The sequence below is a fragment of the Argopecten irradians genome, chromosome 7 (genome assembly GCF_041381155.1).
Source record: "Argopecten irradians isolate NY chromosome 7, Ai_NY, whole genome shotgun sequence".
Taxonomy (NCBI): domain Eukaryota; kingdom Metazoa; phylum Mollusca; class Bivalvia; order Pectinida; family Pectinidae; genus Argopecten; species Argopecten irradians.
The window spans coordinates 44038746-44051661 of record NC_091140.1 but is presented as its reverse complement, the minus strand read 5'-3'; the positions used below and the strand labels follow the sequence as shown (position 1 = coordinate 44051661).

The following is a 12916-nucleotide window of genomic DNA, read 5'->3' as shown; positions in this document are numbered from 1 at the left end:
TCATACATCGGTTTTGGGACTCCCTGGACATTGTTTTCCCCATTTTGTTGATGCGCAAAATATACTGATAGTAGATTTTTTAAGCATTTTCAGCCCTAAAAATTACCTGCGCAAAATTAAACCAGTTTTTACGGTATATGATATTGGAATGTATCCCAAACTTTTTATCATACTATTTGCCAATAACACTGTTATGATATCAGAAATATCTGATGGTCTACAACAAGTGTTACATGAATTTTAACAATATTGCATAACATGGAAATTAGAACTTAATATCAGAAAGATAAAAATTGTGATATTCTCAAGACGTAAATCGGTACCACAACACCAGTTGATGTTATGGAATACAAAATTAGATTTATAAGAATTGTTTACATATCTAGGTACAGACAATAATGTTAGTGGTAGCGTTTTTAAAGAAAGGGGAAAAACCTGCTGAACAAACAATTAAATCGGTGTTTGCTGTTTATAAGAAATAAAGGAATGTATCTCTTCCTGTTCATCTTAAACTGAAAATATTTGATTCACTTGTAATGACAGTTTTATTTTACTCATCAGAGGTATGGGGATTTGAAAATAAAAAATGTTGTAGAAAAAATTCATTTGTAATTTTGTAAAACGATCCTGAAGTTAGGAAAGTGTACAAACAATTTCATGGTCTATGGTGAGCTAACAAGTTATCCGGTTTGAATTGAAGTTCGGATACAATGTATATCAATCAACTTGCTGTTTTACAAAAGAATAATTACAAACTTGTTAAAAGTATACCAATTGACCAATTTATTCAAAAATCACATGGTGATATTGATAAGTCTTCTAGAGGACAGACATATTCTATATTTAAGACATTTTGGCATAGAAAAGTATGCCCCTTGTCTTTCTCTGCTGCAAAACAATACATGTTAACTGATACTGTGGTCCCAGGAACTTGATGACAATAGTCATTAAGAATGGATATTTTCATTAACATCAAATTAACAAGGAAAATGCTAAAGGTGTTATAAAATCATTTGACATATAACATCATAGGAAATATTAGAATGGGCTTCCAAGATTTTAGTATGTGTCTCTTATTTTACACCTTGGTGTCCAAGGAATCCTCAAAAGTCCAAACTGGAAGGAACACCAGCCAAATTTATTTCTTATTGTACAAAACTACAGTAGTATTGACCTTAGAAATATATTCCTCCTAATATCGAGACCGAGCCATTTAGTACTTTCAGTACTTTGGTTTTTTCTCCTGAAATGCCTCCAGTTTTGCAATGATATAGGCCAGAGGTGGATATAACGACAGTGACAGTAATCCCTGGAGTTTTGAGGGTTCCTCCGGAGTATCATGTATGTTATGGTTGCTGCTTTGTTAATTTATTTCATTTTAGGTATCGTCCATTGGTGTTGGTTCGATTGACTTTGTTTCATGTCCTAATAACGGTCATGGTCACTCTGTAACCATGGTGAATTCTAGTCCCAATATCTCTAGGTTAGAGAGAACTATATATAATTCTCTTTAAGCTCGATCGGTTGAGGGTAAGACTAGTGAATTAAGTCAGAGGTCCAGAGTTTGATCCCTAGCGGAGGCAGCGATTAAGTTTATATAAAATCCTGCGCTTTTATACAACTAGAGCCCCATTGTCTACTTGCCATGGAGTAAACTAACGGGAAATAGCTGACAATCACAATAGCTTATCAGGAATTTATACAGAACACCATTAAACTTAAAGGACTCATTTATTAATTACTGAATAACTTAGCTCATAATGGTATGCAGGTACATTCAGAAATCAAACTTCGGCTTTTTATTAGGCCAACAGATTTTTTCTTTGGGAATATCATCAGGGTAGAGAGTGTCTTCTTCATAAGATTCTTTTACTCCTCCCAAGACGAGTTCACTTCTGTACACTTCCAGAACGTCTCTGGCACGGCTCGAAAAATTACACTTGTGTACATTTCGGATGTTTCCTAGACCACTACCCAGGTAATTGTAATTCAACACTAGCCATATGGCTATCACTGTCTGGTATCTCACTGCTTTGCCACATCGTAAAGACATCTTCACACTCTGCAATAAAACATCTTCTTTACAATCATACAAGAAGAAAATCACTTCTTTTGCAGAAACTCCAATGACAGGAACAAGAGAGATTTTGGAGTCAGGATAATTTTTCTGCTTCAGGAATGAAAATACAACTGCCTGTGCTACCAACTGATGTTTTATCGTATGGTAGTTTAAATGTTTATCTACAGTTAAATATTTGTATTCTTCATCGAATTCTCTGTTCCCTGATATCAGTAGAGGTACTCGGTCTCCAGCGTGACCAACAATGGCGTCCAGACTTCCATGCCAGACAGCAGAACAACCTAGTGAAACAAGTCGAGGTCTGATATTAATTGTTGTATAATTAACAAGCTCCTAATTATAATGATAAACGTGTTACTCTCAAATTATAATCTAGAATTCTTCATGCAATCAATTTATTTATGTTGTCAGCGAGTTTTTAAACATAATAGCTATCAAGTTATAATCTTGATAGTTTTAGTTGTTGGTTTTTCTTGGAATTGCATTCGACCTCACCACAATGAACTTCGGAAATTGAAAAGGCGAGTAAGTGCTAACTAACGAAAGCTTGTGGGTTTGGAAATATCCCAATATTTCAGGACATACTGTGTTTGACCAAATAAGCACCCAGGGTTTTTAAAAATTAAAAAAAAAATAACAGGTACTTAATAAGACAAAATTATTACAAACCTATACAGTTTTGGTCTTTATTTATGCCCGGCCAATTACAATTGAGGCCTCAAAAAGGGGGAGAGGTACTTATAGGGACATGGGCGTTTATTGGGTTGAATACAGTAATTGAATTAGCCTTGAGTTCTACGTACCTGCACTGGTGTCCTCAAATTTATGCTTTATATCGGTGTTACAGCCACATTTACAGGTCCCACTGACAAAGTCCTGTAATGTACAGGTTTTATCAACTGTGTAACTTCTGGTCAGAGTGAGCTTGGAGAACACATGTTCAGCTATAGCTACTGTGAACTGTGGCTTATCATATAGAGGTCCGCAGCTCTTTCGCTCCAATTCTTCAATGAACTTCATAGAATCTGAAAGTAAACACATGTTGGTATTTTGAACAATGTGATGGCATTCAATATAGTCATTATTGTCAATGCCAAGAAATATAGGTTTCTAGTCTACACATTTAGGAGGAGTTGTGCTAATGACAGACATTCGGACAAGGTTTGTTTGATTAATTAATATCCTATTTAACAGCAAGGATCATGTAAGGACGGCCTCCCATGCATGCGGTGTGTATGAAGTGTGTGGTGTGTATGAAGTGTGTGGTGTGTATGAAGTGTGTGGTGTGTATGAAGTGTGTGTGTGTATGAAGTGTGTGGTGTATGAAGTGTGTGGTGTGTATGAAGTGTGGGTGTGTATGAGTGTGTGGTGTGTATGAAGTGTGTGGTGTATGAAGTGTGTGTGTGTATGAAGTGTGTGGTGTGTATGAAGTGTGTGGTGTGTATGAGTGTGTGGTGTTATGAAGTGTGTGGTGTGTATGAAGTGTGGTGTGTATGAAGTGTGTGGTGTGTATGAAGTGTGTGGTGTGTATGAAGTGTGTGGTGTGTGTTTTGGGAGACTGCGGTATATTAATGTTATGTCTTTGACAGTGGAACTGTTGCCCTTTTTATAGTGCTGTATTAAGATATATACATGTATACCCCCTCTTCCCACACACAACTCATTGGAGGGGTGTTAGCGGCTCATTTGTCTTTTAGGGTCAAGAATATAGTAGGGCTGGACTTGAGGTTGATCACTGGTGACCTGTGGTTAGTCATCCTAGATACTCCAGGGGTTCCTCTCACTTATGATTCCTACACCCCTTGACTATCTCATAGGAAAACTGAAGGCAGTTCAGGGAAACAAATCTGAACAAATCACAGGCCTGCAAAAAATTTTTCAAAGACTACAGAGACAGTAATGCTCTGGTCAAAGCCACACAGTCAATCACAATGTACTGTTATACCACTCTACTTGTGCACATCAAAGGACTAAATTACCCGTTCTTTTCTGTTGCCTCCAGTTTTCCTATGAGATAGTCTAGGGATGTAGAGATTATAAGTGATTGGAACCCCTGGAGTATTGAGGGTGTTGTTAAGTTAGCTCCATCAGTAGGAAATCCAACTAGGGCCAGCCGTAATACCAAAAATAATTAGTTTTCTTTCCAAAACTGAAGCATACAATTTTGAAAGTAAAAAATATTCTGGTATAGAAAATGGCAGTAAAATATTTTGGGTAGGGGGTGTTTTGGGAGGGTATATAGGCCGGAAACTGGGGAAATAAGCAATATTTTATTTTCAGCCTAGTACATGTACATACATTTGGTGATCCTCATCCTCGATACTCCAGAGGTTACTATATACCTGATGTAATATCCACCCCTGGACTGTCTCATAGTAAAACTGAAGGCAGCTCAGGTGAAAAAATCTGAACCAATCATAGGCCTGCAAAGAAGACTACAGAGAGAGCAAGGATTTATAAGTGAAAAGGATACGTCACTGTTTCTTTACACTACTTGTATAAACACCATGCGATCGAGACCCCTATGAACCGGGAATAAAAAAACATTTTTCTCAACAAATACTTGTCTTATCAAGTCAAACAAAACACCAATGTAATGTTAATTAATTTTCACAATGTTCTTGCTTTAAGGACGGAAGGTTTAGAAGATATGTCTTAAAAATTACAACAGCTCACTATATGACAGCACGCTTCAAAAGTAAGATGGTAACCCTCACACCCGCAAGCTACATCAAAGGCTGTGCCGGCGGATATCAAAGGAAAATCAGTGCACAAACACAAAAGCTCCTGCACCGTACTTGCCCATAACCCAGTATGACTTAACCTTCTCATATTATGTCCTTGAGAGAGAGCAACGCCTAACTTCAAAGCCATGTAGTCAACTACAGTGTACCTTTATACGACTCAAAGGACTGAATTACTAATATTCTGTTGCCTCCAGTTTAACTGTGAGATAGCCCAGAGGTGTAAAGATCAGAAGTGATCAGAACCCCTGGAGTATCGAGGATGCAAAGATTGGAGGTCTTAGACTCAATACAAACCAAGTCTTGCCTCTACATCATCTCTTCTCCTGTTACGTTAACAAATCCTCATATGTCCAGTACAGTACCATATTAGAAACAGTATAATTTTGATCTATCAGCTTGTTCTGGTGTCAAATAAAGGGGAGTATTTTCTACTATGATAGAGTGAAAGAAGGGAAGTAACTCCAACAATAATGGAAGTGAAATTAAGGGGAAGTAACTCCGATAATGATGGAATTAAACAAAGAAAAGTAACTTGTAGACCAAAACTAGATCATGTTAGTATTTAGAATGGAGCAAGATATGTTTGAATATTTTGGTAGCATATCGACATGAAAATCTAGAGCGTACCTGTCTCAGTAAGGAATGACAGTAGTCTTACAAGCAATATTTTCGACACATCATCCAATGAATAAATGTAATTTGATTTTTTCAGGCAATTATACAGCATCTCAATCCCTCTGCTGAATATTGAAGCAAACGGATAGAACTCCTCACAAAGTGTCTCGGTGTCACAAAATACTCGGGAGAATGGCACCCCGAATCCTGTATACCCATTGCATGCTCTAATTTTCAGAAAGAAAATGGCGTTAAACCTGCTTTTACACAGAGATTCAATCGCATTTTCAACAAGTGGTGAGCTTTCCCCGAGCTTTTCAAGTAAATTCTCGAGTGTGCGGTTCGAAACACAGATCGTAGGTGCCGCCATTTTAGTCTGTCTGCCTCCCAAACAAATACTAATTGCCGTCCGGTAGTGTCGGGAGTTCACGGAAATGCCCGGTAGTTTGGCATACAATGTTTATGAATTGACCTAATGAATATTAAGCCCCTTTTCACCAACAACATCAATGTCATATAGGTACATTTTATAGAAACACTATACATAGAATGTATTCGTGCATTTCTGACACAAAGTTACGTAGTCTAAGTTTAAGTAAAACTTCTTGACACTACCAAGCGGTCGTCACTGTTCTGGACTTTCATTAGTGTGTAATACAACAACTGGGAATCCCCTTTTACTATTTTAAAAATCATCCTGGATGCGCATGCGTAAACTTTGTTTACGAGGTAAATTATCGAAATGGAGGTGTTGGAATCGCTGGTGAAATCCAGGGTTGACGGCAGATTCGTAGAATGCCACACTCTAGAGTTGATTGCGTGTAACCCATTTGCAGAGGACTTTTCAAATGCATCCATTTTAACACAAGAAAAGCTCTCGACTTTTCGTTTGGAGTACGATCTACCAGAAACGTTCACAGACTGTGTAAGATTTGACCAAGTGTGGGATACAACAAAAATCAAACAGCTAATTAAATCTGGAGACGTAAAAGAGACATTAATTAGTCAGGATGAACGTATTGGCGAAGCCATTGCAGCTCTTAAAGACTACTTTGCTGGTAATCAATATACTCAGAGATCGAGTTATTTCCCCTATCTGAGTTACTTCCCTTAGTTATCACTCCAGTATCTTTAGTAGGGAAGTTACTCTTGATATACATATGTATATGAATGTGTATTGAAAGAAACATACGTATGTTTCTGGTATTGATAAGTCAATAAAACGCTATATAGCTATAACCACTTTGTTATCTACAGGTTGCAGTTGTTAAGAAATTTAATTCCTTTATACAAATTTGCACAGAAACTAGGCTTTTACAAATTAATGTGTGTGTTTAATTAAATCAGAAAAGGAAAACCATATAATATACATGTATACAGTATTTATTTAATTTCTAACATATATCTTGATTATTATATTTATAGGGAAAAAAGTAAACAACAAATAAGAACAGAAAATAAAACATTTATAAAAATTTTTGAAAGATTTTAGATCATGATGCATTTTGTTATTTCAGTCATACTGTGTAATGATTTTAACATTTGATTATCTTTCGTAGATGTTAACATTCACCAGGAATGTTTGAAAAAAGTGTTGAGAGACAAACATGATCCCGATGAATCTGCTGTATTACAAGTCCTAGCTGCCCATCTGTTTGGCCCACTCAGTAATGGGGCCTATAAGATCAACTGTAAACTGCCTCATCCCGAGGTCTGCAGCTGTGGATGTGATAGACAATTAAAGAAAGGAAATACGGGTCTAGGTATATATTTTAAAATCATTAATAAACATTGTGAATGTGTGAAAAGTAAGATCTTATCACTTTTTTTCTTTTGAATAAAAAAGTAATGATTGATCTAGAGTCTCTGCTTTTTTGTTAAAGCTATAAAAATTGTGATTCATATATCAGTGTTCATACTGGTGTGAAATGGTTAAATTGAAAAATATTTTCTTTCTTGTCTAGATTAAACTATGTTTTTTTTTCTATAATCATTTGATATCTTTTTCAAAAATAGTTGTAGATGAGAAATTATATCTGAGAACAATGTCATTTGGTCTGTTTTTGAATAACCTATTTACATTTTGTATGTACAAAGATATGATAAATACCTATAGCATGCTGGTGATATAAACATTATAAACATCTTTATATTTGATTATGATGATATTATATACTGTATTCAACCCAATAAGAGCCCATGTCCCTATAAGTGCCCCTTCCCCTTTTTGAGGCCTCAATTTCAATTGTCCACACATAAATAAAGACCAAAACTCTAAAGATTTGCAATAATTTTGTCGTATTATATATATAATTAACGCCATTGCATTTTTTTTTTTTCATTTTTTTAACCCCTGGGAGCTTATTGGGTCGAATACCGTTTTATGTTATACATTTATGTAAACTGTATGCAGATGTGATTATTTTGAAAAAAACTTAAATAAAAAAAAAATAGATAAAAAGAAATTATCTCCCCTTATTTTCTTATCTTCCCTTATTATATGAAGTGTTGTCATCCCTCTTTTTGCTTTGATGAGATGTGATAATGAAAATATTACCTAGTGTTGGAAATTGGTTGTAAAATCATAATCGGTTGGTTAAGGACAACATGCTAATTATCAATTCCATAATCGAATAACACTTACAGAACACTCTCCTATATATATGTATTTAATGAACCTTTTAATTTCTCTGAATAGAAATATGAACCAAAAGTATGAATTAAAGCATTTTTTTTCTTTGATTTAAATTTGAATTATTGTGTATCTAGACATATCAAAGGCATTTTGGAATTTGGTTTTGCATAAATCTATAATACATAATTAAGGTTCAGAACTGTTTAAAATATGCACAAGCTATCTCCCATTTTAACAATCGATTATTACCTTTCATAATTGATAGTCTTCAGGAAAATCACGATCGATTGTTTATCAATTAAAATCGAGAATCCGTCCAACACTAATATTACCTCCCCTTAACTTTACCACAAAGGGAGATGTGATCATGCAGCTTTCATTCTCTGAAATTTTGATGTAATTATCTGCCCCTTACTTCCACAGAATGGAATATTATCTCCCTTTGTCATAAACATATGCTGTAATTGCCCTATTCATTTTATCAAGATGTCAAATTACCTCCCTTTACTTGAATCATGTGGTATCCTTTACCTCCATATGATTTAAAGGCCCATCACCTTTCCGAAACAGCTTTTAATTTCTAAGATGGGAATCCAAAACGAGATCGATGATTTTGTAGAGTCGCAAAAGTTATTGTATCCTTTCGTTTTAGCAGACTGATATTATCTCCCCTTATTTAACAGAATATGAATTGTACCCTGATTTTTTACTTTAGCAGACTGTACATGTATTATTACTTCCCTTTATGATGATAGAATATGAATTGTATCCATTGAATTTGGCAGACTTTACATGTGATATTACCTCCCTTTATTTTATCAGGCTGTACATGTGATATTACTTCCCTTTATTTTAGCAGGCTGTACATGTGATATTACTTCCCTTTATTTTAGCAGGCTGTACATGTGATATTACTTCCCTTTATTTTAGCAGGCTGTACATGTGATATTACTTCCCTTTATTTTAGCAGGCTGTACCTTCCTTTATTTTGACAGACTTTACATGTGATATATTACCTTCCTTTATTTTGGCAGACTTTACATGTGATATTACCTTCCTTTATTTTGGCAGACTTTACATGTGATATTACCTCCCTTTATTTTGGCAGACTTTACATGTGATATTACCTCCCTTTATTTTGGCAGACTTTACATGTGATATTACCTCCCTTTATTTTGGCAGACTTTACATGTGATATTACCTCCCTTTATTTTAGCTGGCTGTACATGTGATATTACCTTCTGGTATTTTGGCAGGCTGTACATGTGATATTGCCTCCCTTTATTTTAGCAGATAAATTTCCAAAGATTCTGAAAATTACTCTGAGATGTCCTGATTGGCTGTACAGTATGTGACATATCCCTTTTATTTAGTTGACTGTACATGTGATATTATCTTTCTTTGTTTTGACAGGCTGTGATGTTACCTGGCATGGGTTTGTAGATATGTATATACAGGACAGGATTTCAATTATAGTGAAGAACATCCCTGAAGATTTTCATTCTAAAGATGGTGAAGATTGGCTGTCATCAAGTGATGATGCATTTTCTATACACAAACAGAGTTACAGTTGTCTTATCGCACAAACTGTAACTAATGGTTTTGCACAAGTCAACACCAGCGCAGAATTATCTGGACTTCCAATTCCATCTTTCGGCTGTTGTCCAAAACAGATTTCAATATATTTGTATGACTGTAAAAATGATATATTATTAAAATCCCTGCCTCTTACAATTTTCAAATTTGGACAACTTGACTCATCAACTGTTGTGATGGTTTGGCTTTATTTGAATTTTTCTCTTTTTATGAACAAACACGTATCAAATCTACCATCCTTGAGGAAAGCAAATTTCCTGAAGAAAAAGTGGGTTGAGTATTTATACAGTAATGTGCAATGTGGGTTAAGTAGTTTTCCGAGCCCACCAGAACACGTTGTCTTGACACCTAAATTAGTGTGCAACAAGTAACAGTGCATATATACAATCTGTGGAAAAAGAATGAGCTATATGGGTGTTTCTTGAAATTGCAAATTTCGTATCTCATTTTGAAATAAGTTTGAAGGTTACTCAAATGATTTAGATTTGTTTGTCATTGTGATAAGTTTGAATCTTAATATAAACTTTTGAAAGGTGTGGATTGACACTAAACTTCACATTATACAAGAAAGATAGAAGATATTTGATACAAGACTACTTTGAGAGACACTCTGGTATACTGCTTTCATCAATCAATATCAATAAATTATTTAAAAATTTACATTTCCTTGTTCTATTTTTATCCTGAATATATATAGGACATAGTTATAGTGAATCGCCAGGCAAAGAAAACCAGTCTAAATGCGTTGATAGGCCTTCCAAAAGTTCTCACATATTAATATGACGGTCAAGTTCTGCTTACGTTTCCCCGTTCTGACCATTGAAATAAAGAAAAGTTGAAAGCATTGAAAGCGAGCCTGCGTGGAAATGTAACCACGGACATAGTCAGCCGGGAGGACGTTTTAGGATACCTATTCTTTAAACTAATTTCTTTGCAGGCAGACAGATTTTAACGAGAGATTTTATTTTTCTATTTCATAAATTATACTGGATACATTCACACCATTTTTACCGACTTTAGCCATCCTTGCCCGACTGTTAACTTTAAGGGACACTATCAAGGTGTTGATTTTTTCTATATATAGATATCATATACCTCGGCTTTTGGTACAACCCCTCCCCCCCTTCCCCCCTTCCCCCCCTTCCCTCCCCTATCCCAACCTCCATGACACCAGAAACCTTTCCTTATTTATCCTAATATGCTGGTAACACTTAGATGCTGTCCTTGTATGGTCTTGGCTTTTAAGGTTTCTCTGAAAGCTGTTTATATGACCCTGACTTATAGTTCCCTCTGTATAGACACCTGTCCTCACATGATCTTAACTGGTGGCGCCGTGTGTATAGACACCTTTTCTCATGTGACCCTGACTGATCACCATCATATGACCCTGACTGATGGTGCCCTCTAGACATCTGTCTTCTTATGACCTTGGCTGATGGTGCCCTCTGTATGGAATCCTGTCTACACATGGCCCTGACTGATGCTGACCTCTGTATAGACATCTGTCTTCTAATGACCTTGACTGATGGTGCCCTCTGTAAGGACTCCTGACCTCATATGACCTAGACTGATGGTGCCCTCTGTAAAGACACCTGTCCTCACATGACCTAGACTGATGGTGCCCTCTGTAAAGACACCTGTCCTCACATGACCTTGACTGATGGTGCCCTCTGTAAGGACTCTTGTCCTCATATGACCTAGACTGATTGTGTCTTATTAATAGACATCTGTCATATGACCTTGACTGATGGTGACCTCTGTAAAGACACATGTGCTCTTCAGGCCCTCACTGTTGGCACCCGCTGTATAGACACTGTCCTCATATGACCTTGACTGATGATGCCCTCTGTATAGACACCTGTCCTCATATGACCTTGCCTTATGGTGCCCTCTGTATAGACACCTGTTCTCCTGTGACCCTGACTGGTATTTCCCTCTAGACACCTATCCTCATATGACCTTGACTAATAGTTCCATCTAGACACCTGCCCTTGGGTGACATTGACTGATAGTTCCCGCTAGACACCTGTCCTCATGTGACATTGACTGATAGTGCTCTGTAGACACATGCCCTCATGTGACATTGACTGATAGTTCGTTCTAGACACCTGTCCTCATGTGACGTTGACTGATAGTTCCCTCTAGACACTGGCCGTCATGTGAAATTGACTGATACTGCTCTCTAGACACCTGTTCTCAAGTGACATTGACTGATAGTTCCCTCTAGACACCTGCCCTCATGTGACATTGACTGATAGTTCCCTCTAGACACCTTCCTCATGTGAAATTGACTGATAGTGCTCTCTAGACTTCTGCCCTCATGTGACGTTGACTGATAGTTCCCTCTAGACACTGGCCGTCATGTGAAATTGACTGATACTGCTCTCTAGACACCTGTTCTCAAGTGACATTGACTGATAGTTCCCTCAAGACACCTGCCCTCATGTGACATTGACTGATAGTTCCCTCTAGACACCTGTCCTCATGTGACGTTGACTGATAGTTCCCTCAAGACACCTGCCCTCATGTGACGTTGACTGATAGTGCTCTCTAGACACCTGCCCTCATGTGACATTGACTGATAGTTCTCTCTAGACACCTGCCCTCATGTGACATTGACTGATAGTTCTCTCTAGACATCTGCCCTCATGTGACATTGACTGATAGTTCTCTCTAGACACCTGTCCTAATGTGACGTTGACTGATAGTTCCCTCAAGACACCTGCCCTCATGTGACATTGACTGATAGTGCTCTCTAGACACCTGCCCTCATGTGACATTGACTGATAGACCCCTCTAGACACCTGTCCTCATGTGACGTTGACTGATAGTTCCCTCTAGTCACCTGCCGCAAATGACATTGAATGATAGTTCTCTATAGACACCTGCCCTCGTGTGACGTGGATTGATAGTTCCCTCTAGACATCTGCCCTCATGTGACGTTGACTGATAGTTCCCTCTAGTCAACTGCCCCAAATGACATTGAATGATAGTTCTCTCTAGACACCTGCCCTCATGTGACATTGACTGATAGACCCCTCTAGACACCTGTCCTCATGTGACGTTGATTGATAGTTCCCTCTAGTCACCTGCCCCAAATGACATTGACTGGTAGTGCTCTCTAGACACATGCCCTCATGTGACATTGACTGATAGACCCCTCTAGACACCTGTCCTCATGTGACGTTGATTGATAGTTCCCTCTAGTCACCTGCCCCAAATGACATTGAGTGATAGTTCTCT

The 12916-nt window shown here is 37.2% G+C and overlaps 2 protein-coding genes across 3 annotated transcripts; one reads left to right on the top strand and one right to left on the bottom strand.

The window, feature by feature from the left end:
- Window positions 1-756: 756 nt before the first annotated feature.
- LOC138328563 (uncharacterized) lies at window positions 757-6132 on the bottom strand. Of its 2 annotated transcripts, XM_069275431.1 has the most exons (4): window positions 5455-5580; window positions 4379-4515; window positions 2884-3105; window positions 757-2361 (listed from the first exon to the last, which is right to left on the bottom strand). In XM_069275431.1, the coding sequence occupies exons 2-4, from the start codon at window positions 4452-4454 to the stop codon at window positions 1778-1780; spliced, it is 882 nt and encodes a 293-aa protein (XP_069131532.1). In that variant the 5' UTR covers window positions 4455-4515; window positions 5455-5580; the 3' UTR covers window positions 757-1777. The 2 variants fall into 2 exon arrangements, with proteins under 2 accessions (XP_069131532.1, XP_069131531.1); XM_069275430.1 differs by lacking the exon at window positions 4379-4515 and having other exon boundaries at window positions 5455-6132.
- Window positions 6133-6141: 9 nt separating this feature from the next.
- On the top strand, window positions 6142-10331 carry LOC138328564 (uncharacterized). Its single transcript, XM_069275432.1, has 3 exons — window positions 6142-6500; window positions 7002-7205; window positions 9491-10331. Exons 1-3 carry the CDS (start codon window positions 6185-6187, stop codon window positions 10042-10044), a joined length of 1074 nt encoding a protein of 357 aa, XP_069131533.1. The 5' UTR covers window positions 6142-6184; the 3' UTR covers window positions 10045-10331.
- The last annotated feature ends 2585 nt before the right edge of the window (window positions 10332-12916 follow it).